Here is a 25,577-nt window from a genome sequence, read left to right as displayed (position 1 = left end):
TGATCCACCCGAAGGGATAAAACCCATTGGGTGCAGGTGGATCTTCAAGAAGAAGACAGACATAGATGGAAAGGTTAGCACCTACAAAGCTAGGTTAGTAGCGAAAGGATATCGTCAGAAATAAGGAGTTGATTATGACGAAACTTTCTCTCCAGTAGCCATGTCCAAATCAATCAGAATTATGCTTGCTATTGCCGCTCACTTCGATTATGAGATTTGGCAAATGGATGTGAAAACAACTTTCCTAAACGAAAACCTGCTTGAGGATGTATATATGATGCAACCTGAAGGTTTCACATCAAAGCATGCAACCAAGGTTTGCAAACTTCAGAGATCTATTTATGGATTCAAGCAAGCATCAAGAAGCTGGAACAAACGTTTTGATGAAACCATAAAACAATTTGGTTTCGAGCAAAACTGCGAAGAAGCTTATATTTATAAGAAAGTTAGTGGGAGCTCAGTCGCATTTCTCATACTATATGTGGATGACATATTACTGACGGGAAATGACATAGCTCTGCTACAGTCGGTGAAAGTATAGTTATCAGGTAACTTCTCCATGAAAGACCTAGGTGAAGCAGCTTATATATTAGGGATAAAGATCTATAGAAATAGATCCAGTAGACTGCTTGGTCTTTCATAAAATACATACGTTGAAAAGGTGTTAAAGCGGTTTAACATGCTTGAATCGAAAAGAGGTATCTTACCCATGCGACATGGGATGACGTTAAATAATCATCAGTGTCCTAAATGGAAGATGATAAGAAACGCATGGCTGTAATTTCGTACGCCAGTATGATTGGTTCGATTATGTATGCTATGCTATGCACTAGGCCTGATCTAGCGTTCGCGTTGAGCATAACGAGTCGTTATCAAGGAAATCCAGGTGATGAACACTGGAATGCTGTCAAGAACATTCTTAAGAAGGACTAAAAACATGTTCTTAGTGTATGGGGAAGGGGAACTGAAAATAGAAGGATTTTCATATGCCAGTCATCTCACGGATGAGAACGATTTTAGATCCCAATCAGGATACCTGTTTATCCTGAATGGGGGTGCGGTCAGTTGGAAGAGTTCCAAGAAGGGAAGTGTGGCTTTCTCTACGATCGAGTTTGAGTACATTGTAGCTACGGAGGCAGCAAAGGAAGCATTTTGGATTAAGAAGTTCATCACTGAACTAGGTGTGGTGCCTAACATTGTGAATCCCATTACTTTGTACTGTGATAACAATGGAGTCATTGCACAAGCAAAGGAACCACGGTCTCATAATGCATCCAAGCATTACCTTAAGCGATACCACTTTATAAGGGAGATTGTTGCAAGAGGAGATATGAGAATAGAAAGAGTACCTACCGAGGACAACGTAGCAGATCCGTTGACAAAGCCCTTAACCCAGAAAGTACATGATTGTCATCTGAGTTCTACTGGGATAAGTTGTAGATATAATTGGCTTTAGTCCAAGTGGGAGTATGTTGGGGTTTAGTGTCTTATAATCAATTGTTCTAGGATATAAACCAGCTGTAAATGAATTGTTCTTTTATATCATTTGTTTTAATAAGATATGGTTTTCAACTATATAAAAGCAATTACTTTTAAGAACTAAATAAGTCTAATAAAAGGAAATCCCTGAGTTTATTTAAAGTGATTATAAAGTGTTCATACAAGCATGAAGTGAGACAAAACATTATAATAAACTAGTAAACTTAAAACCACCCCAAGTCAAGTAATATGTTTTGAATATGAATTGACATAATACTGTAAAGACTTGCATGTAACAATGTTTTCTGTCAAGACAGAGAGCTGATCTCACAAGCTTCAGGTATGTGGATATCTAGACATGTACATGGATCCAATGAAGGAGTTCATTAGGATTGGGGACCCGACTTGAGATAAAAGGATGGATGGATTTATCCTGTGTCACCTATTCATCACATTGATATTAATAGGTATAAGTAATCATCAAACTCAAAGGAATGTTAATTAGTGATTCTGGATTATGGAATGTGATACTTTGACTCTGTTCAAACACGATCCATAACAGAGATGACTCTGAGGTGTGTGCAGGCAGGCATTGGGTATCACAGGAAGTAATTGCAGAATAGTTAACATTGGATTGAGCATTTGTCACTCCTGATAAATGAGAGATATGTCCAAGGATCGCTTGTGGAAGACTTGACTCTAAATCCTTGCAAGGTGATAGCTTAAGAATTGAAATAGAGATTTCACTTAACCTATATATTCGGAGTAACTCGGCCTGTACAAGTAAAACGAATGTCTCTCTATATATGACTTGACATAATCCATAGTCATAAGATTCAGTTTAAGGATGTAGTTGATAAAGGATCGAACTATACTGTAACTAATACGGAAAGGTCAATGACGGAATCAACCTGTCTCTTTATAGCTATGGGGGAATGTTTACGGTTCTGTTATTCACAGTCCTCGCACTCATTCCGTTATACAAAAATTAAATGTATTTTGAAAAATTAATTTAATGGTTGTATACGGCTAGTAGCAATAAAAACCTAATGGGTCACACATAAGACTTAGAACCAAAAGAGGAATGGATAGTAATTAATAGATGGAAGCCCAATATAGTTCATTAAGACCCAATAAATGAGGGGGGTGAAATACATGTAGGAATTAATTTATTTTAGACAATTATGATTAGATTATAATTGTGGTTAAATTAATTATAGGATAATTAAGTTAGAATGTTTAATGTGATTAAATTACTTCTAATTATTATTCTATCAAACAACTTAATATTATCTTTATATTTAGATATAATTGTTGATAATATATATAGAGTATTATTTAGAATAAAACTCTAAATAAGTAACCTAATTCTATCTAACTAGGGTTTAGATACAATAGGCTATTTATATCCCCCTTATAGGAGAATTTCGGCGAACCCCAATCTAGGAGAGAGAGAGAATTTCGACCCCCCTACCGTAGAGGACGAAATCGCTCCGCTTGCTTCCATCCGATTAATTCTATCTCTTCCTTTTCTCTTTGATCTTGTGTTGATTTATTAGGGACAATCTTTATTGATTGTTTTCTTTTGGTTGAGATTCTGACTTATTTGATCTTGTGTTTTCTTTGTGCTCGTGAACTCGGAACTAGAGTTGAGGGCACTTCGTTAGCAACGGTAGATAGAACGTCATATAAGGTATTTCCTTCTATCATTCTTTGTATGAAATAACGATTAACGGATCTTGGTTTAAGGAAATAGGTAAAAAATTTTGTATTTTCGCTGCCCTATGATTGCCTATTTTCCTTCACATAGAACGTCTCATTCCTAAAGGAAAACCCCATGCAGCTAGGTCGAAGATTCCATACCATGGAGGACTTCTCCTATAAGTAGACTCCTATTAAGAGAGGTAATCTTAACACTGAAAGGATTTCTAGAAGATAAGAGATTCGACCGGCCTTATAAATAGACATGTATAACCACATCCTATGGTACATTAACTCAATAACTTACAACTAGTCCCTACTCTTTAACCCTTCCTAAGCATCTACTGACTTAGACATCAGAGCGGGTTCGCTGGACTCCGACCCTTCTTTGACAATTGGTTCTGTTTTACAGGTTAAACAAGGAAGATCTAGTAAGATGTTTGGACTCTCTATCACAAGTTTAGATACCCAAATATCACATTCCATTTGACGTTGGCGAAGAGTGGAAGAAGAATGCCAAAAGGGATGAGCATCAGGGAAGCTTAAAATGCAAGTTTGGGGATGAAGTTCTTGTATACTCAAGCATCAAGAAATTTTCAAGCACACTGAGTATCAAGCTTTGAACTCAACAAAATGACCTATTCAAGATTGCGAAGAAAGTGAACTTGGAAGCTTGTAGGGTGGTCATCCTAACTTCGTTGCGAACAACAACACTTTCATTTGTCAAGACCGACGAGTTTCTTCCATACTTAACAAACAACTTGAGATCAAGTTCTTTTCAAGAGAGAGTGTATGATGAGGACATCAAGTTGATCAAAATAACTCAAGTCTATGGGGCTCAAAGTGAAGCAATAGGGGAGCATTGGAGGAAAAAGTCCCAGCCATCAACTTCAGCTAAGGCGTGGATACATGGTTTTCGCTAGACACCTTTCTACATTTTTGGTTAAATTAATGCTTTGTTCCCTTCCTTTATTACTTTGTGTTTTAGACTATTTTAACCCTCATTTATTATTTGTCTTGTTACTTTTAATTATGTTTTAGACAATTTACTCTTTAGAGTTAGATGTGTACAAATTCATCTTTTTGAAAGAGCGTAGCAACCTATTATAATCTTTATCAAATCAAAGATTAGATTTTTTTTTGAAAGTTAGGGTTTATACTCATGAATAAGTGATTTTGCTATTCCTTCAAGTTTTAACTTATAAAATTGGAGTTTTCAACTCCTCCATATTTAGCTTGAATTTTTTATTTTATTAGTATTTAAGTTATTTTCTTTCTCTCAACCACGCACAAAGGACATGCATATATATTTTTATAATTTCCCCTAAAATTATAAACATTTACAGTTGCTGCCGACTATGATAAACCATTGGCCACAAGAATAGTTTATCCATCTTAGGCCCACTAACTCATTGTCTAATTATTTATTTAGGCATTTTTTAATTGATTATTCTCTTTGCTTAATTGGATCTTTATGTATCAAATTAATTATGAAACTTCCCCTAATGATTGGAAGTTGAATATAATTAATCTCCCATCCACATTCATGCGTGGGGGTTAACATACAAAACCCCTAATTAGGAGCATCTCATTGGCCTATTATATGTTTCTTTTTGATTAAGGACCCTAATTAAAGTTTTGGAACATAGTGATTAGACAAGATACAGAGTTTAATTTAAAATTTATCATTAATATCTTATGCTATTTTTTTTTTTTTTTGGTAGGAATATCTTATGCTATTTATAATCCACTGAAAATGAAAGATAATTAAGAACAAACATCTTCCACAAAAAGACATGCATAATATAGAAACCAGCACTCCTGTACACTCATCAGCAACTATATAATTTGTTTTAATAAAATATTACACATAGATTATCACAAGTGAAAGCTTAATCTTCCATCATGGCATTGTAATTTATCTGAAGATGCTATCTTTAACTTGCTTCTTATTTGATCATCAAATCTGTCAGATAAGAAGAACTCTTGAAAGCCTTTCAATGTCTGCACAACCTCAACTTCAGCTGAAAATATTGCCTTAACTGGTCTATGATCAGAAAATTTTGCTTCACCTCTACTATATAAATGTTGCTTCAATCCCTCGCCGTACCAAATAATCCGATCACACCTGTACAAATCAAATTCATCTTATCACTGGTTGTATTTATATCATAAAATAATATATAAATACCATACCATGCGGGAGCACGCTTTTTTTCAGCTTTTTTGCCTTGGACGCATCCGAAATATACATTTGAATTAGGACAATATTTGTAAGTCGGAGCAAATTGGATTAATCCTTCATGCCAACCTTCAAATGCTTGGCCATTCATGAGCTCTAGTATCAACTTTTCCAACAAACCAAACAAATAAATTTTTATAAACCAATGAATCAAATTAAAACATATGATCCATATATATATATTACCTGATCATTTTTCAGTAAGGTATCCCATTCTTCTTTTTCCACCATTACTCTAGTAGTTGCTTCCGGTAGTGAAATTCTATAGTTTAAATCTCCAAATAATATTACCCGTCTGAGGATAAAAACAGAAAAATTAGTTCACATCACTAAGATATGCTAAATTAATAATATTTTATATATTAATCCAAGTTGCCTTTTAGAGGATTAAAGATAGAGAATTGAAATTATTGATTAATTAAAAAGGGCAACTTGGCATTAGAAAATTTTATATTTTGCACACCAAAACAATAGATAAGTTTACTATAACATTGAAATCATCCCTATCATAGCTAACAACTAATTTCAATTAACCACCTCATTTTCAATTCTTCAACAACCATAGAAGGTCATTAAATAATTTTGATTTTGTATGGATTTGGCGGGTCAACTTCAAAGTTAAAAGAAGCATTACTATTGGGTGTATACCAAGAAATGTTTTTTACTCATGGTTGAGTAGTGAGACCAAGTGTTAAAGACTATATATAATAACAAGTTGATTTTGGACGGTTGCAACTTTGAATATATATAATATGTATATGTATATTCACATACTCGTGATCTAAAATGGTTTCTGGCAAATCAAGTGAAGGTCCTCTGGGGAAACTTGTTCTTGACAATATTTCAGCTACATCAGAATTTCTGTGTTTTTCATCTCCTTCTCTACCACCTGATGCTAGATGACTGCACACAAAGCAAAACCTTGTTTGATGTAACCGGAATCTAACCGACACAGCGCCCTGCAAATAATTTACTAGAATAAATCATTTTTTTTTTATTTAACTGATATTATCAAACAAGCTAAAAACCATAATTTTAAGTGCTAAACAGACAAGAATCTATTATCATTGTTGCTTCTTCAATTATATGAATCATGTATGCATGTCCAGGGTAAGAAAAGTTCTAATTTGAACTCCGGTGTGTGTAATAGATCCCACCAATAAAACAAATAATTAGTCTTTGAAAAAATAAAGGCTCGTCATTATGAAATTTTCAATTTAAGCTAGTGCAATTGTGTTGAAATTATTTTTGGTTATAAAAATTCTAGAGTTAACTAGGAGATAGCTTACATATCACACCATTTATGTGAAGAGAAGAGGAATGGAACCGAGGTGAGATTCCATAAGACGGTTAAAGGCACCCTCAGAAAAGGAGTGAAATTATAATAGTATGGTATAAACATAAAGGATAGAGAAAAGAGTACCTTATTTCCTAGGCAACCCATGATGCCACAGCCAACGCAAGAGACACTGGGATACTTAATGTAAGGACGAATATGAGTTGGAACCCAAACTGAGATTAATATCCCAACCATTTGTTTGCTAATGATGCACTTAAAACCTTGAGGTTCTTCTTGAGAAATCTTCTTCTTGTTCAATGCTTTTCTGATTATGGAATTCCATATCATGGATGTCTTAGTATTTTCCGAACCCAGAACATTTGATGCCCTAAGAGGCACAATCTCTTGAAACCTATTAAATCATATCAATTATTACATAAAATGTCAAATTTTTACATAATTAGTATACTATACTATACATACCCGAGAACATATATGTCACAGATGTGTGGAGTGTTAAGCCAATCCGAAATATCCAAATCCTCAGTTGGTACAATCCCACCAACATTCCACGTGCTAACAAAAACCCTTTATATTCATAAGATTAATATATATGAGAATGCAAGTAAGTAGATTAATTAAGAAATTAAGACTAGTTGTTCAGTGGTTACTTGTAGTTATAAGTATCGATGTTTTGATGATCACTCAAAGATGATTGAGCTAAGTTAGGAATATTATCTTCTGAATTGTTGCTTGGAAAATCTGCCACAAAATTATTGCTTCCCAATCTTTTCCTCAGGATTTTGTTTGCTACCAATCTTGGCCACATAACCTGTAATTATAGATATATTATGAATTGATCAATTACAAGACATTAAAGAGGAGAGGAGAGGAGGCTTACTTCGATTTGGGTTCCAGGCATGGTGAAGCACATAACATAACTAACCAGAGAAAACAAATCAAGAAAGAAAGAAAGATATAAAGAGAGAGACTTATGCAACTTGACCAATTACTCTGACGTACATCATGATGCTCATGCTTCTTATTCTATGAGAGACCCTTTCTACTTGCCTAATTATTTCTATTCAAACCTTCAAATTTCTAAATATTTAGGTACACCTTTAACTTGTTTAAAGTAACATGATTAATATCTATTTTTAGCAAGGTCATTGGTGAAACTCTTAACCTATTGGTCGAGAGTTTACCTATGATTCTAGAGATCATAGATTCGAATCACATGGATGAGATGGATTGAGGGTTTTTTCTTGTCTTTAATGTAATTTTAGGTAATTTCAAAAGTTTAAAAAGTGATCTTGGTAAAACAACTTCAATAAAGTATCTATGTCAAGTAACTATTTGAACTAAAAGACTCTACACTAATATCCCAATAATAATCCTTTTAATAAATATGGAAGTTGTCGGATTTGGAAACCTTCCCTTAACCAGATTAATATCCTAAAGCTTTTATAATCTTTGGGAATTCAAAATTTTGAGTGAATTGGTGAAGTGACCTTAGAGGTATTAAGCCAACCTAATTAGTTTAGTTCAAGTTATAGTTATTAATTCCATCAATTAAGGCCAACCAATAGAGAATAAGAAACAGAAATCAGACAACCTAAGCATTAGTCTTTTTTATTTCTGTTTTGGTTCCAAGGATATCCAATGGCCTTTTACAAGATTTGTTTATGGTGGAGGGAATGCAAGTGGGGGAGAGGCCAGACCCCACTCATTATACAAAAATCGAAATAAGTCTCTTTAGATCTATGAGTTCAATCTGCGGTATAACATATTCATTTATTAATTAGTACTTCTTAATATCAAACTCCAAAAGAAAATATATACTTCTTATATAACATGCTTTCATTTCATATGGAGAGCAAATTATATATATATATATTTTTTTTAAAGAAAATTGTTTATATTTTCATTAGATGAAAGGAGAAGTACATCAAGTAAAATATAAATAATAAAACTTCACATAAGTAAAGACTAAAGCCTATACAAGATTCATGAAAGGATGAAAAGGTATAAAAAAATCAAATAACAATATAACAACATTTCAATACTTATACATGATCAACTACACCCTGATCAAGCACATTACACCGAACCTGATGTAAAAATTAACGTTCGAGGACGACCGAAGGCGAGTAAATCCACAAAATGTACGCCTAGTGCCTGGGAGTACAACGAAACTCGGCGTGGACGTGCTCGTTCTAGTAGTTCATCTATGAGCCGTGGTAGAAGTGGTAGGAAAAACTCTTCATCATCTGTCCATAATTTTGCATCCTCAGGTAATACAGTTTTGCAATATCTAATTCATTTACACTTAACATAAGTTCTGTGAGGTTTACAATATCTTATTTCACTCAATACAGATGGAAATACGTATGAAGTTAATGATTTCGTACATTCTGACAAAATAATTGGGATCATTAAGCCCTACGTTGAAACATATTGCGACGTAATCGGTGATGGAAATTGTGGCTTCCGTGTTGTTTCTACCTACATTTTTGGCACCGAAGAGAAGTGGCAATCAGTTAGGCATAACCTTAGGAATGAGGTAATTGCTAACCGTTTTCGGTATGAAAATGTGTTAATTGACGGTGTTGATGCATCAATTAATAGGATAAGTTGGGACGGTGGAGCTTGTTCGCAGGAGCATTGGATGCTCGTTTATGATGACTTGTTTCTGATTGCTACATTGTACAATGCTGCTGTAATGTTTTTCGGTTTCATAGGTGGAATTACATCTAGTTTTTGTGGTACTGTGTTACCATTGTATGCCCCATCCACTACTACAAGACCAGAACGAGAGATCTGCATAGCTCATTTGGGTAATCACTGTCGCCTTTATATTCGTTTAAATTTATCTCCTAATTTTCCAGTCCCCCATATACTGGAATGGTGGAAACAACACCATGATCGTAGCGTTGAAGGGTGGGATCGCATTTATGCAGTTAGGACAACACAATGGACAAGATTGGTTAAACTTAGATGCAATTAGCTTTCTATATGTTACAAGTTGTGTCTAGGTTGTGTCTGTATTGATTCTGTAATGTTGTGGATTGTTCCAGTTAGCTTTATATATGTTACAGGTTGATTCTGATTGAATTATGTTTGATTCTAGGTAACAAGCAGTTACAGTTTTGACACAATTTTGTTCAGTCGAGTTAAAGGTTGTGTTTGTATTGATTTTGTAATGTTCTGGATTGATCCCGTTAGCTCTATATATGTTACAGGTTGATTCTGATTGAATTCTGTTTGATTCTGGATAACAAACAGTTACAGTTTTGACACAATTTTATTCAGTCGAGTTACAGGTTGTGTCTGTATTGATTATGTAATGTTCTGGATTGATCCAGTTAGCTCTTTATATGTTACAGGTTGATTCTGATTGAATTCTGTTTGATTCTGGATAACAAATAGTTACAGTTTTGACACAGTTTTGTTTAGTCGAGTTACAGGTTGTGTCTGTATTGATTCTGTAATGTTTTAGATTGATCCAGTTAGCTCTACATATGTTACAGGTTGATTCTGATTGAATTCTGGATAACAAACAGTTACAGTTTTGACACAGTTTTATTCAGTCGAGTTACAGGTTGTGTCTGTATTGATTCTGTAATGTTCTAGATTGATCCAGTTAGCTATATATATGTTGCATGTTGATTCTGATTGAATTCTATTTGATTCTGGATAACAAACAATTACAGTTTTGACATAGTTTTGTTCAGTCGAGTTACAGGTTGTGTCTGTATTGATTCTGTAATGTTATAGATTGATCTAGTTAGCTCTATATATGTTACAGGTTGATTCTAATTGAATTCTGTTTGATTCTGGATAACAAACAGTTACAGTTTTGACACAGTTTTGTTCAGTCGAGTTACAGGTTGTGTCTGTATTGATTCTGTAATGTTCTAGATTGATCGAGTTAGCTCTATATATGTTACATGTTGATTTTGATTGAATTCTGTTTGATTCTAGATAACAAACAGTTACAGTTTTGACACAGTTTTGTTCAGTCGAGTTACAGGTTGTGTCTGTAATGTTCTAGATTGATCCAGTTAGCTCTATATATGTTACAGGTTGATTCTGATTGAATTCTGTTTGATTCAGGATAACAAATGGTAATAAACAACGTACTTATAAAATTAAAGTACTAAAATACCAAGTACATAATACAGATATTATTCGAATGCCAACGTACATATACTTATAATAAAAAGTACTAAAAACACAACCACAAATCACTTGGCCGAATGCCATGCATCCAAAATCTGGTCGTACGACTGTCTCCACTCAGTCGCAACATCCTCATCAAGAAGGTTCATCGCCTCCAATGCACCTTCTCCCCAGTTAGCGAAACGGCTAACCCACTGGCAAAAGAAATAACCCAAAATGAATAAATATCATTTCATTTAATATAATTTGATAATTGTAAATAAATTGATTAAAACTTAAATTACTTACCACTTCGCTATTCGAGCGAGTATGAATAATCGGTCCGGGTGCAGGCATATCCGGCAATAGCTGAGGGTGTGAATGAAAGTAGTACCACAGCATGTACTGCTCCTCACAGCCAAAGGAGTCCATGCTGGAGTGAACCGAGACAGTACAAGCACGGCCGCCTCGGGAAATGAGGTCCAAATATCCTCCGCCATGTCTGCGGGCACTTCTACCCGATACTTCAAGTTGGACCAAGGACGTACGGACTTCAATGGCCTCAAGATTGGTCGGGGTATGGTCTGCACGTAACCTAGCTGGCGAAGGCATCTCCCCGGTATGTACGGCTCGATCACATCCCTATAACGTATCCATCCGGCGTATGTCATCCTAGGGGTATGCGTAATGGCATCAGGACCATACAGCATCCACATCACCTACAGACGTATACAACAACATTAAAATACAAGTAATACAAGTAAATGAATTTGGTTTATTTAATTAAATTGAAATTGTACCTCATCAGCAGTCAATCTATCAAGCCGGACGCGATATGATCTCAGACGATCCTCACTCTTCTCCAATGGTATAGATGGCCAAATGCAAGCCCTCGGAAGCGCCGGATCCAATGTGACTCCCTCCCGCTGAGGCATGAAGCATGGGAAGTACTCATAAATCCATGTCTGAAGCAGTGTCAGACAACCCGTGATCTGCCCACAGTCTCCTCTGCTAGAAATACCTAGATGACGATATAGATATGCTAGTGCAGCTGAGCCCCACGAGAGTCCAATGGCTCCAGCTACCGAGTCCTGTACCTCCAACAGACAGGAAGGTCGAATGTGGTCCCCACTATTATCCATGAACAATGTGCAACCGAGCATAAGAAACGTCCAAGCTGTAGCCTGTGCATCAGGAATCCGATCTCCTTGACAATACTCCAGGACGGAAGCCGCTCATATACCGTCATTAAAGTAGTGACCCTTCTGCAACTCCTCCCGAGTCATACCAAACAATTCCATCACACAAGACTGAAGCTCGTCAATACTCGCATCAGCAGTCACCATAGCCCCATTGATGGGGATACGCAAAATCTGCCACACATCATGCAACATAATGCTCATCTCACCAAACGGCATGTGGAATGATGACGTGTCTGGCTTCCACCGCTCCACAAAAGCTGCAATCAAGGGCGCATCGATGTGGCCATATATGATATTGGGTAAATGGGACAATCCAGATGACTCTATACGCGTCTGGATCTGCTTAGAAGCACCACCGTACCATACACACAGCTTCCCATAATATACTGAGCGTGTCTGACACTTGAGGAGGCCCATATCTTGCCCGCTCCAGATAGCATGGGTAATATATCCCAGGAAGCTCGGGATCACAAGACCATCAGATGGACTCCCATGAACCGGGTCTTCACGATCCAGTCATCCTCTCCATCACTCCTCGAGCGCTTGCTGCTACCTGAAATTACAGTAAACTCATTTCAGAATATTCGTATATTTTCTAATAATCATGAATAAATCACATAATAATAACTAAATTTAAATTTCTCACCCGAAGACGACCCTGCTGTAGAAGCAAAACGTCCGTCACGACCCCTCGATATGGTCTTAGCAGGTACTCGCACAGAGGACGAACTCTGAGGAGGCATAAAGTCATCTCCGTCCATCTCCACAGCATCCGCCATCTCCTCAGTTAGTGCCCTTTGGGCATGCCCCATCAATATCTGCACCGTCCGTTGCCTCCGGGCAGAGGCAGTCACAACACGTGACCTTGTATGTCTCTGTCCAGAACGGGCCTCAGCAATATCAGCTTGTAAAACAAAAAAAAATTACATATATAAGCAAATAACGCATTTTTTTAATATAATCAATTTCTCATTTTTTCGGTTTTTTTAAATAATTTGGGCTTGCCAAAGGGCGGGCCGAATGAATTTATTTAAAAAAAAAAATTGGGGCCCATTTTGCCTAAACAGAGTGCCGCAACTGTTTGGCCACTGGGTCGAATGGTTGCGGCGCTCGGGTCGGCCCTAGGGCCGACCTGGGCGCCACTTTCGTTCCACCGTATGGTGGAACGGGCAGCGGGCTCCGTTTGGCCTCACGGCCAAACGGGTGCGCCACTCGTTCTACCGTAAGGTGGAAAGCACGGCCGATGCCGTTGCCACCATGGTGGAACGGACAATTTGTCCGTTCCGCCTGTGGTGGCAACGGCATCGGTTTGCCGTTCAGGAAAAAAAAATTGGGTTCCACCTCCGATTTCGGAGGTGGAACCCGTGATTTTGGACTAATTTAAAAAAAAACTTACCGGAACATTCATCAAGCTTTTTCCCTTTCCTTCCTTTGGCGCCATGTCGTTTTAGGTCGGGTTTTTTGAAAATCTAAAAAGCTAGAGAGGATTTGAGAGTTTTTATTTTTTGATTTCAAACTATGAGGAGGGAAAAAATGTCAAAAAGGTGTGGTGGAAAGTATAACCTTTGCGGTATATAGCAGCCCACTTTTAAAATCTCTACTTGAGCAGGAATTAAATTTGATGTAATTTCTCGCAATTTTTTGTTCAATTGAGATTGTTTAAAAGTCTAAAGACAATTTCCTAATCAATAACAAATATTTAAGATACATAACATATTTTGAATATTTTCCAATGATCACCAAATTTCTATTTATAATCTAACCATTATTGCTAAACTAAAGATTAATATATAAACTAAACTAAAATGAAATGTAAAGATTAAAATATGAAAAACTAAAAACGAAAAATATGATAACCCTTAAGAATTCTCAAGGAGAATCAAAATCATAGACAGAATCAATTACCTGGACCGATTTTAAATAATGGTTCCGTCCATTTTAACTTACCTAGAAAAAAATGTTTTTTACGTTTTCTCAATTTAAGGATCTACTGATTCCGGTTGAATGCTCGAACTTCTGGTTCTCCGCATGAACAAGAACTACGCACATGAACTGAAACTGTTGAAACTATGGTAAAAGTAGACAATTCCTTCCTGGCGGATAAGATAATTTCAAGGACTATATTCCACATTCCTACTTTCTAATATATCTGTCTGAGAAGAGTTGATCTGCTATTTCTTAGAGAGATAAATGTAGGTGTTTAAGGAAATGATATGATAAAAAGAAGAAATTATTTTGGTTCTAATGTAGGTGTTTAAGGAAATGATATGATAAAAAGAAGAAATTATTTTTACAAAGAGATATGACGTTTTGATGAAGAGTTAAGTGTATAGAAAAGAGATAAAAGTTCCTGGGAAGAGTAATTTTTTTTTGGAACATAATCTGTCTTGTTCCTGATACTGGAGTTGCGGAACCTGATAAGAATTTTCTTGAAAAATTTCCTCTCCCTTCGGATATATCTGCATGCTGAATTTCTTTCATGTAAACTTCTTCTGTGCATCAAATCTCCAGTTTATCTTCTATGAGAAAACTTGGATTTTTTTTTGTTTATCTGCAGACATCTAAATGCAAATGTTAAATAACAACGAGGATTTAGTCCTATCGACCATCCTCAAAAATAAAAAAAAACTATAAAAATAAATAAATACATATATTATAAACCAAGGTTCGGAACAAAACACGAAAAACATAAATTTTTGTTAAAAATTTGGCGTTCCCCAGCAACGGCGCAAAAAACTTGTTGAGCGATTTCCGCAAGTGCACGGTTTCGCTTGTAGTAATAAAAAGATATTGAACCCACAGGAAACGCTTTTTAACGAAAACTTATTTTAATTCAGTTTGATTCACGTTTTAGGTTTATAATATAGAAAATCGTTTAATTGAATTGAATTGTGAAGGATTTAATTAATAAGAATGAGATTAGAATTATATGTTAGAAATTTAGAAATCAATTCTGTCTTGAGATTGGATTACATGACAGAAACATTTAGCGTTTAAAGTAAGAGAAGTGTTGAACTCGTTTGCATTAAGCAAAGATATCAACTTTAAACTTTGTAAAAATTATAAGTGTGTAATAAAATGTAAATTCCTTTGAACCGTAGAAATACCCCTGATGTTGAGTAGATTTCTACCTTAATCAAATTGATACTTATTTCTGATAAGCCGACCCAACGATCATATCATCCATAAATAAGAACTTGCTCAAGTGTTCAACAAAGTTTCCTTGTAACTATGTGAATTAAATACGTTTTAATGCAAACACCAGAATCTTACTTCGGAGAAATTGCCAAAGTAACTTGTTAGGCATGAAATTGACTAAGTTTAACAAATAATTTATAAGGGAATTCGGGTATTTTTATATCATTTTGTAAGGAATAAGAGCTAATTAATGTCCTTGTGCAGATAAGCAAAGAAAAATGCTAAACTCGCTGGAAACAACTTGTTTCGCTAATGCCAATGAGGAGTGGAGCTTTACTTGTATCCAGCGGTCAAACGCCGGATTATCCAATGACGGACAGCGACAGATCGTTGGTGGCAGTGGCAGTGGCAGGTGAAAGTGTGTGGCGATGGGTTGCCTAAAGAAGCAAGATGATTTGAAGTCTCACCCCCTTGAGTGTTCAAGGGTTAATCTAAAAGTTAATCATTTTAGTTTATTTTAATTGTAGTAGGTAGTTGACTTAGTTTGTGGAAAAGGGTACGAAAGTTGTACCGATTTTGTTGGTCTCTGTCTTTTTTCCCTTTAAAATAGGAAAAGAAGAGAAGGATTAGGATCAGAGATTTTTCTTAGTTTTGTTTTTAGACAAGTAGAATAGAAGGAAGAAGACAGCTCCCATGGAGTCTCAAGCTGTATCAGGAATCCTCTTCTGCTCACTGCTCGATATGAGTGAGTAGACATTTTGAACGGGCACGGCCTGGCCGGCCCGGTGATGTAAGTTTTACAATGTTTTTATGAATATTTAGTGTTTTATCAATGTCGTGGTCAATGAGGATTTAACTTTCTTGCTCAAGCATGTATGTATGTGTTAGATAAATGATAGGACACTGCTTTCATCTTCACTGATATCTCTATTGATCTCCCAACTTCGAAGCTGACAAGTTAGAAGTTTGTGTCAAGGGTTTTCTCATCTAGAAATGCAGTTTTGCTCTTAATGCTAGAAAGAACGCATCTTTAGGACGCTAAATATGTTAGTAATTCTTAGGAGTTTGAGAACACACGACAGTTGACTCATACTCACTTCAAAACTGATACTTTGGCTTCATTAGGCATTGTCTTTTATTCATGGAAGGTTGTAAGACGTAGCACACCGTGTTCGGTTATGTCGGGCCTGTTCTATTCCCTAAAATCTTTGCAAAGTAACCTCATTTCCTTGTTTTATCATTCTGCCTGAGTCATTAAACAACCAATATTAAACAATCAACCACAAAGGAAGACACTGTTGTAACACACACTGTTTAGCAACGATTTCCGATATTGATTTGAATCACAATCCCTGTGGACACGATACTCACTTATCACTTTATTACTTGTATCTAGTGCACTTGCTAGAGTCTCATTTGAGGACAACAAGTTTTTGGCGCCGTTGCCGGGGATTGAGAGCAACAAATTTATAGCTGAAATTTCTGTAAAACAGGGTGTTTTTAATCTGTGTGTTAAGGCCTCCAGGAACAAAGAAGTCATTTTCCATTTATGCGTAGAGCTGCACCTTCTGTTTTTCCTATCGATCTTGAATTAGAGAGAACGTGTAGACGAAACAGAGCGGGAGCTCGACGTGCTAGACAGAGAGAAAGGCAAAGAGAGAGAAGAATGGCTGAAAGGGAAGGACTAGAACAGCAAGTTCCACCAAACCAAAAAGAAGAAGGAGAAAATAATAACCCTCCTGTTATGAGAATCAGAGACTACTCTAGGCCAACTACCGAGGGACACTCATCGTGTATCGTATTGCCCAACGAGGGAAACAACATGTTCGAAGTAAAAGGGTCCATGATACAAATGATCCAAGCCTCGGTGCAATTTAATGGGTTTCAATCTGAAGATCCTAATGGGCATCTTCAAGAATTCATCACCTTGTGCAACACATTCAGGTCGAACAGAGGTGTCTCTGATGACGTGATCAGATTGAAGCTGTTTCCTTTTTCACTAAGGGATAAAGCAAAAACATGGCTGAGAAATTTACAACCTGGAACGATCACGAGTTGGGAAGAGATGGCAAGAGCTTTTCTGATGAAGTATTTTCCGCCTCGACAAGCCATCAAGCTACGAAATGAAGTGTCACGCTTCATACAGGATGAAGATGAGTCGCTGGCGGAAGCATGGGAAAGATACAAGGAGCTGCTCAGAAGGGTGCCAAATCATGGTATCCCTATGTGGATGCAAATGCAGAATTTTTACAATGGCACGACCAACGTTTACAAAATCCAGATCGAATCTATCGCGATTGGTAACCCAGAAGATCTAGAGCCACAAGCTTTATATGATCTAATAGAGAAAGTGGTCAGCACGAGTTACAACTGGCATTCATCAAGAAGTGAAGGAAAAAGGACAGGAAATGAGGATGTCGTGTCAAAACTAACAAGCCAAGTAGAACAGCTTACTCGGCAGCTGGGAAAGATAAATGTCTCGTCCATTCACAATGAACCGCCATTTAGTGAACCACCATTCAATGACAGTTGTGGTTTTTGCGGAGGAGCTCATTTCAATATCAACTGTCCTGGATTTAAGCAAGGAAAAGGCACACGGGCTGAATGCGACTACGCAGGGTACAATCAGAGGAATCAGCCCAACCGTTATTCTAACACCTACAACTCTGAAACCAGGAACCATCCAAATTTTGGATGGACCGGTCAACCAGACCAGCAGGGACCACCACAGTATCAAGATCAGCTGAGGTATCAACAACAGCAATGAGGACATTACCAAAGACAACCTCAGTAGCATTATAAGCAACCTGTGCCACAAAAGGAAGAAGTCGAACCAGATATGAAAACAATGATGATGCAGTTCATGAAACAGACGCAGGCATCGATCAAGAATCTGGAAACTCAAGTCCACCAGATCGCCGTGTCCACATCAAAAGGAAAGGGGATAATGCCGAGCAATACTGAGCCAAATCCTAAAGGCAACGTCATGGCAATCACCTTAAGGTCTGGTAAGGAAACTCAACCAGTAGTTTTATCTAACAAGGATGCTGAGCTTGCAGGAACATCCAAAGAAGCTGAAGAGGAACTGGAACAAGCTGTTCCTGGTAATGAAGAAACGAGGAAGGCTAACCAAGCAAGTAAGCCAGATCAAGAGGAGACAAGAGCATGTAAACCACCACAGTCGTATGTGCCACCTGTGCCATATCCAACGCGGCTAATCAACAAGAAGTTGGAGGAGCAGAATTCTAAAGTGTTGGACACTTTGAGGAAACTGCATATCAACATACCTTTTGTGGAAGCACTGGCGCAGATGCCAACATATGCAAAGTTCCTCAAAGATATCCTATCGAACAAGAAGAAACTGGAGAACATTTCTATGATACAACTCAACAGAGACTGTTCGTCCATACTCTAAAACAAGCAGCAGCTTCCAAAGAAGCTAAAAGATCCAGGGAGTTTTTTGATTCCTTGTTCAATTGGAAAGCTGACTATTGAAAATGCACTTTGTGACCTAGGAGCTAGCATAAACCTAATGCCGTATTCTGTATATGCACAACTCGGGTTAGGAGAACCACAACCCGCTCGTATGTCAATTCAATTAGCTGATCGTTCTGTATGCTATCCTAGGGGAGTAGTGGAAGACGTGTTAGTCCAAGTAGGAAAATTCATTTTGCCCGTTGATTTCATTATAATGGACATTGATGAAGATTTGCATGTCCCTATTATCCTAGGTAGACCATTTCTAGCGACAGGAAAAGCATTGATAGATGTAGGAGAGGGAAAGTTATTCTTAAGGATAAATGGTGAGGAAGTCATATTTAAAATGAATGAAGCAATGAGGCGTGCGAATAATAATGATGACACATGCTGTTTCTTAGATGATTTTCAGAGTCTTACTACTTTGCAGGAACAGGACACATTAGAAACTTTATTGGGGGGAGAGGTGAACATATGCGAGGGAACAGGCTGTTCCATTGAAAGCAACTTTCCGACACCTCCGTCAGACCCTGCTGTTCCAACTCATCAAGAACCACCAGAGGTACCAACTGTGCCTGTGTCTAAGCTAGAATTGAAGCCGTTGCCTGAACATCTCGAGTACGCTTTCCTTGAACCACCCAGCGGAAATCCTGTCATCATATCATCAAAATTAACTCCTGACCAAAAGGCGCAACTAATGGCGGTCTTGCGAAGAAACAAGAGTGCAATAGCATGGAAAATTGATGACATCAAAGGAATTAGCCCTGCAGTCTGTGTTCATAGAATCTTGATGGAAAAGGACCACAGACCAACTGTTCAGCCGCAACGAAGGCTCAATCCCCACATGAAGGAGGTTGTGAGAAAGGAGGTGATCAAGCTTCTCGATGCTGGCATTATCTACCCAATATCTGATAGTGTGTGGACAAGCCCTATTCACGTTGTGCCAAAGAAAAGAGGAACAACCGTAGTCCTAAATGAGAAAGACGAGCTAGTACCCACAAGAACAATAACAAGGTGGAGAGTTTGTGTCGACTACAGAAAGCTTAATGAAGCCACAAGGAAGGACCATTTCCCCTGACCCTTCATTGACCAGATGTTAGAAAGACTAGCGGGCTACACATTCTATTGTTTTCTTGATGGGTATTCAGGATATAACCAAATCGCAATTCATGGCGAGGACCAGGAGAAAACCATGTTCACATGTCCGTATGGGACTTATGCTTACAGAAGGATGCCTTTCGGTCTGTGCAACGCTCCTGCCACTTTTCAGAGATGTATGATGTCTATTTTTCATGACATGGTGGAGCGGACTGTGGAAATATTTATGGATGACTTCTCGATCTATGGAAGCTCATTTGATAGCTGTCTGAACAACCTTGAAGCGGTGCTCGCGCGATGCAAGAAGACTAACTTAGTCTTGAACTGGGAAAAGTGCCATTTCATGGTCACTGGAGGAATTATCCTAGGGCATAAAATTTCTGAGAAAGGAATGGAAGTGGACAAGGCAAAAGTGGAAGTAATCGAGAAGCTGGCTGTGCCTACAAACGTCAAAGATGTGAGAAGTTTTTTGGGGCACGCAGGGTTTTATCGCCGGTTTATAAAAGATTTTTCAAAGATTGCACTCCCATTGTCAGCCCTACTCCATAAGGAAGCCGAGTTCTCTTTCAATACAGACTGTTTGAAGGCATTTGAGCTCTTAAAGACTAAGCTGATCAACTCACCTATACTGGCAGGACCAGATTGGGAGCAACCTTTTGAAATGATGTGCGACTCAAGTGACACTTGTGTGGGAGCTATTCTTGGACAGAGGATTGAGAAGAAGTTTGACCTATCTACTATGCCAGCAAGACATTGAACGAGGCCCAGCAAAACTATACAACTACCGAGAAGGAACTTCTGGCAATTGTGTATGCTTTCGACAAATTCAGGCCCTACTTGGTCTTATCCAGGGTGATTGTTCACACAGATCAGGCAGCGTTGCGATACTTGTTCGCGAAAAAGGATGCTAAGCCAAGGTTGATCCGATGGTTGCTATTACTTCAGGAGTTCGATTTGGAAATTAAGGATAAAAAGGGAACGGAGAATGTTGCAGCAGATCATTTGTCAAGAATAGATCACCAAGGCAGGTTTGAACAAGCAGAAATCGTTGAAAGGTTTCCTGACGAGCATCTATATGCGGCACAGTTTGCGCCATGGTTCGCCGATATAGCTAATTACCTTGCAACTTCGCTCAAACCACACAATCTATCCACGAATCAAAAAAGGAAGTTTTTCTCCGAAATCAAATATTACTTTTGGGATGACCCTTACCTTTCCAAGTTGTGCGCGGACCAAATCATTCGAAGATGCATATCGCAAGAAGAAGGACAGGATGTTCTAAGCCACTGTCATAACCGTGAAGCCGGAGGACACCACAGTGCAAGCCGTACCGCGGCAAAGGTTCTCCAATCAGGTTTCTTCTGGCCCACTCTTTTTAAGGATGCTAATGCATTCGTTGGAACTTGTAATGAGTGCCAACGAACTGGAAACATTTCGGCTCGAAATGCTATGCCCCTAAACAACATAGTTGTGTGCGAAATTTTTGACATCTGGGGCATAGATTTTATGGGACCATTCCCAACTTCCCAAGGGAATAAATACATCTTAGTGGCTGTGGATTATGTGAGCAAGTGGGTCGAAGCAATAGCTAGTCCCACCAATGATGCCCGTGTGGTGGTCAAATTTCTGAAAAGACTGTTTGGCAGATTCGGGGTCCCGCGAGTGATCATCAGTGATCAAGGGACCCACTTTTGTAATGCGAAATTTGAAAAATTAATGGGAAAACTTGGAGTCTCACACAGGGTTGCCACACCATACCATCCACAAACCAGTGGACAGGTGGAGATCTCCAATAGAGAAATAAAAAGAATCTTAGAGAAAACTGTTGGCAACTCTCGGAAGGATTGGGCAAACAAGCTCGATGATGCTCTATGGGCATATCGTACCGCTTATAAAACACCGATTGGAATGTCTCCGTTTCGGTTGTTATACGGGAAATCTTGTCACTTGCCGGTGGAAATGGAACACCGCGCATTTTGGGCGTTAACATTTTTAAATTTTAAGACGCAGGCTGTTGGTGAACAAAGAAGTTTACAACTGAGCGAAATGGAGGAATTCAGACTGTTCTCATACGAAAATGCGGTGAATTACAAAGCCAGGACCAAGTAGTGGCACGACAAAAAGCTCATGAACAAGGAGTTCCATGAGGGACAAAACGTCCTTCTGTACAATTCACGATTGAGGCTATTTCCAGGAAAGCTCAAATCAAGATGGTCAGGACCATTCATTGTAAACCGTGTATTTGCACATGGAGCTGTTTAAATTTTCAAATACGGGGGTGATCCTTTTAAGGTGAACGGGCAAAGATTAAAACCATATTTAGAGAATGATCACACAAGGAAGATCGATTCTGTTCACTTCCAGGATCCCCCAAGTCAGTAAAAGTACATGAACAGGGTGTTCGCTACAAACACTAATTGTAGCACAAGTAACTTTGCATGTGATTGATTTTTTTTACTTTTACTTTTATTTAGTTTAATTTTGTGTCAAATTTGTTGAATTTTGTTTCTTGTTGATTATCTTCTGGTGAGGCACAATTGTAAAACCCAATACCCATTTAAATGGGTGTGGTAGTACAACTGTACCTGGCTAGTGGGGAATGATTTTATCAAGGAAAGTAGGTCGGTAGGTGGAAACGTCCACTCCTATACACATAGGCACTCTTACCGCCTATTTTCTCCTCGATAAGATTGAACGGTTAGGGGGAAATATATTCTCAATTCAAATCAGGACCGTTCATTGCCCCTCGTTCTAGTTCGAAAATACGCGCCTTTCCGCCAATCTGTCTAGGTGGCAGGATCAGATTCGACCTTTTAATGACGGATTGGCGAAAAGACGTCTCTTCTCCCCTACTTAAAGAAGGTTTATCTCATATCAGTTTGTCATTCACCATATTTCTTTTCTTTAAGATTTCTTTTCGCACGGCCAGTTCATGATCTGTGCCTTATACCACTGGAAAACCCTACTTAAACTGGACAGCGAAATGAGAACCCGAGGCTCGGGCAAAAACGTGAAAATAGAGGGATCTTCCAAGAAAGAAAAAGCAAAAGCAAAAATGGCGGATCCAAGCACTGTGGCTTTTGTCACTGATGAGAAGCTGGTCAAGAAGATCTCCCAGTTCAAAGACGCAACTGTACAAGCGTACTATGATGAGTTAACCAAACTTCAGTTCGGACCCATCCGAACAGTTTGCTGGGAAACCCTAAAGCGGGTAAGGCTCGAAGATCGGGTTCGCACTCTCATGAAGGCAGGACACTTTGAATGTTTCTTTGAGATGACGGAACCTGCCTATCGGGAACTAACCCTCGAGTTCTTGGCCACTTTTAAGCACAATGTGGAGATAACCGATCCTGATGAAGAGGGAAAGTTTAGCTTCAGACTCATGGGTCACTCCCAGAGGCCTTCGCTTAACCTGTTTAACCAGATGTTAGGTGCTGCAGATGATGACGACCTAGAATCCGAGAGCTATAAAGAGGCATTCACCACGACGCCTGATGTTTTCGACCCTGTGTCTTTCTGGGAATCACTTTCCGGACAGAAATATTACGATGGTAGTTCGTCCAAGGCATCCAATATTGATGATTATGCTGTTCGGTATTTGCACAAATTGATCTCCGGTACAATCTTCGCCCGGGAAAACCAAGCCACCATGCCACATGCAGATCTCACCGCGTTGTGGAGTATGGCAGTTGGTCCAAGAATGAATTTGGGATTCTGGTTCGGAGAGTACATCAACGCTTTTTGCAAGAAAAACTCGTCGATCATCTGTTGTGGGAGCATAGTCACCAGGATTGCGGAGTCGATCGGGGTCTTTAAACCAGAAGACCGATCTCGTCTCACAATTGTGAGTCACCCAGACCCCGTTGATCTCAAGAGCCTCCAAAAGATGTTATTCGGAAAAATTGTGAACCGGAAGTGGGTCTGGATGTCTGACTTTGTTACGTCTCGGCAGACAGAGAGCCAAAAAAGGAAAAGCGAGCCTAATGTATTAGTATCGTCAGATTCCGAGCAAGTCGAGAAGCCGAAGGACTTGGAATTTTACAAGAAATGTGCAAAGCTGACCTGCGAAGATGTAATGGATCGATTCAACGCCTTGTTTGCCCAGAATATGGCAAACCGCGAGATGATATTCGCCATAGAGCAAAAGTATGCGTCGCAACAAGGCGAGATCGATATGCTCAAGAGCCTTTGCATTGAGGAACATGCTAAGGAAAGTCCCTCTGGTTTCTCTGTGAAAAGTCCGGTAAGACAAGTGCCCGAAACACCTGCCAGTACTAATGTTAAGGCTAACGCTGCTGCCTCCTCGAAAGAGGAGGGTATTCCTGCCCCTGTGGATAGAGAGGTTAACTCCTCTCTTTCCCATCGCGCCTGATCTGTCCCAATACTCGCTGTCCTAGCATCTGGTAACCTCTAACACCCTTACTCTATCATGTTTTGGTCCGCCTATTTTGTTGTCACTTTATCTACAATCTGCTGCCGTGATTAATAACATTGAGGACAATGTTTTGTTTTGTTTTCTTTTGGGGTGGGGATTGTGTGCATCACAATTTATGCGGAAATAACATGATAAATGCTGTTAATCGGATTGTTTAAATTAGTGATTTGATGTAGAACAAATACCCCTTGAGAATTGTTGTGTATATCCTTGGTAATTATTCAGGAAGTTCTAAAAAATTTTAAATTTTTAATTCCTCTGTCAAAATTAGTAATCATGGCCTTACTGCATTTCCCCCAAAAATAGTGAGAACTTGAGCCTTATATTGCATCTATAGTATGCATTGAATTTTTATGAGTGGGCCAGCACTCACTATCTTTAGGGAGAATTTGCCTTGGTTCCCTGTTGAAACGGTGATTGGTTCTGACTTTCATAGGAGGAAAAAGGCATTTAGTTATTCCCTCCGCTACACAAAAGGCACATGTGCTATGCACCCCAATTATTAGGATAACCAAGTCGAGCCATGACCTGCTCTTTCTAAAAAACCACGAATGATAGCCCTCTCCCTTCACTTATAACTCTAAAATACCCTGAGTTCTGTCTTATGCTTCGAATAAGCCAATTGTTTAAGATAAAAATCATGTGCTTAAGTTATGCGAATATAAGCAATTGAGCAAACATTGCTTAAGGAAAAGATTGAAAGAACTGGGGAATATAATGTGGGGAGGAAGGAACCTTTATTAATATTCAAAAGAGTACTGGGTTATGAGTGAACAGGTTGTGTGGATAAAGTGTGTGTAAACATCAATCATTATAGGCTGCGTATGTTAAATAAAGTGCAAAAAGACAGAATTCATACACTGAAATAGCTTTTCACTGTCAAACCAGAGCCTAAGCCTAACATTACAACCTTTATAAAGTCCTTTGGACTATGTCTGGAGGAACTTTGACCCATAGATTCGGGACCAATAGGCAAACTCGCACCCTAAGGTTGTGGTGTCTGAGCTGAGGAGTGAAATCGCATTTGTTTTTCCTATGGCAAGTAGATGCCATGCGAGAGTGAGTGAATTATTCCATTCCTTAGTGAGGCATGTCTGGCAGTTGGTAACTCTTTGTGAAAGAGGAAGTCTAAATTTTAAGATTTGAGGAATTTCTTGAGCATAAAGGACACAATTTTTAAAAAAACAAGCTTTTACTCCTCGATGAAACCTTAGCATGCATCTGTTCATTTCCTAATTGTGCCAAGCGTTCTGTGTTTCTGTACCCCTCGTTCTCATTCATTAAACTAATTTCATTCCTAACTATTTTTCTGATTCCTTCTTACAATTTGTTGCTTGAGGACAAACAAAGGTTCGATTTGGGGGT

At 38.4% G+C, this 25,577-nt stretch overlaps 1 protein-coding gene across 1 annotated transcript; it reads right to left on the bottom strand.

The window, feature by feature from the left end:
* Positions 1 to 4,992: 4,992 nt before the first annotated feature.
* LOC136209699 (type IV inositol polyphosphate 5-phosphatase 9) lies at positions 4,993 to 7,613 on the bottom strand. Its single transcript, XM_066001263.1, has 8 exons — positions 7,603 to 7,613; positions 7,373 to 7,533; positions 7,185 to 7,289; positions 6,846 to 7,113; positions 6,197 to 6,381; positions 5,609 to 5,717; positions 5,377 to 5,528; positions 4,993 to 5,308 (listed from the first exon to the last, which is right to left on the bottom strand). The coding sequence occupies exons 2-8, from the start codon at positions 7,528 to 7,530 to the stop codon at positions 5,059 to 5,061; spliced, it is 1,227 nt and encodes a 408-aa protein (XP_065857335.1). The 5' UTR covers positions 7,531 to 7,533; positions 7,603 to 7,613; the 3' UTR covers positions 4,993 to 5,058.
* Between the last annotated feature and the right edge of the window lie 17,964 nt (positions 7,614 to 25,577).

This window comes from Euphorbia lathyris, chromosome 10, assembly GCF_963576675.1.
Source record: "Euphorbia lathyris chromosome 10, ddEupLath1.1, whole genome shotgun sequence".
Taxonomy (NCBI): Eukaryota; Viridiplantae; Streptophyta; class Magnoliopsida; order Malpighiales; family Euphorbiaceae; genus Euphorbia; species Euphorbia lathyris.
The sequence above is the reverse complement of the archived record's forward strand: the minus strand, read 5'-3'. Positions and strand labels throughout refer to the sequence as shown.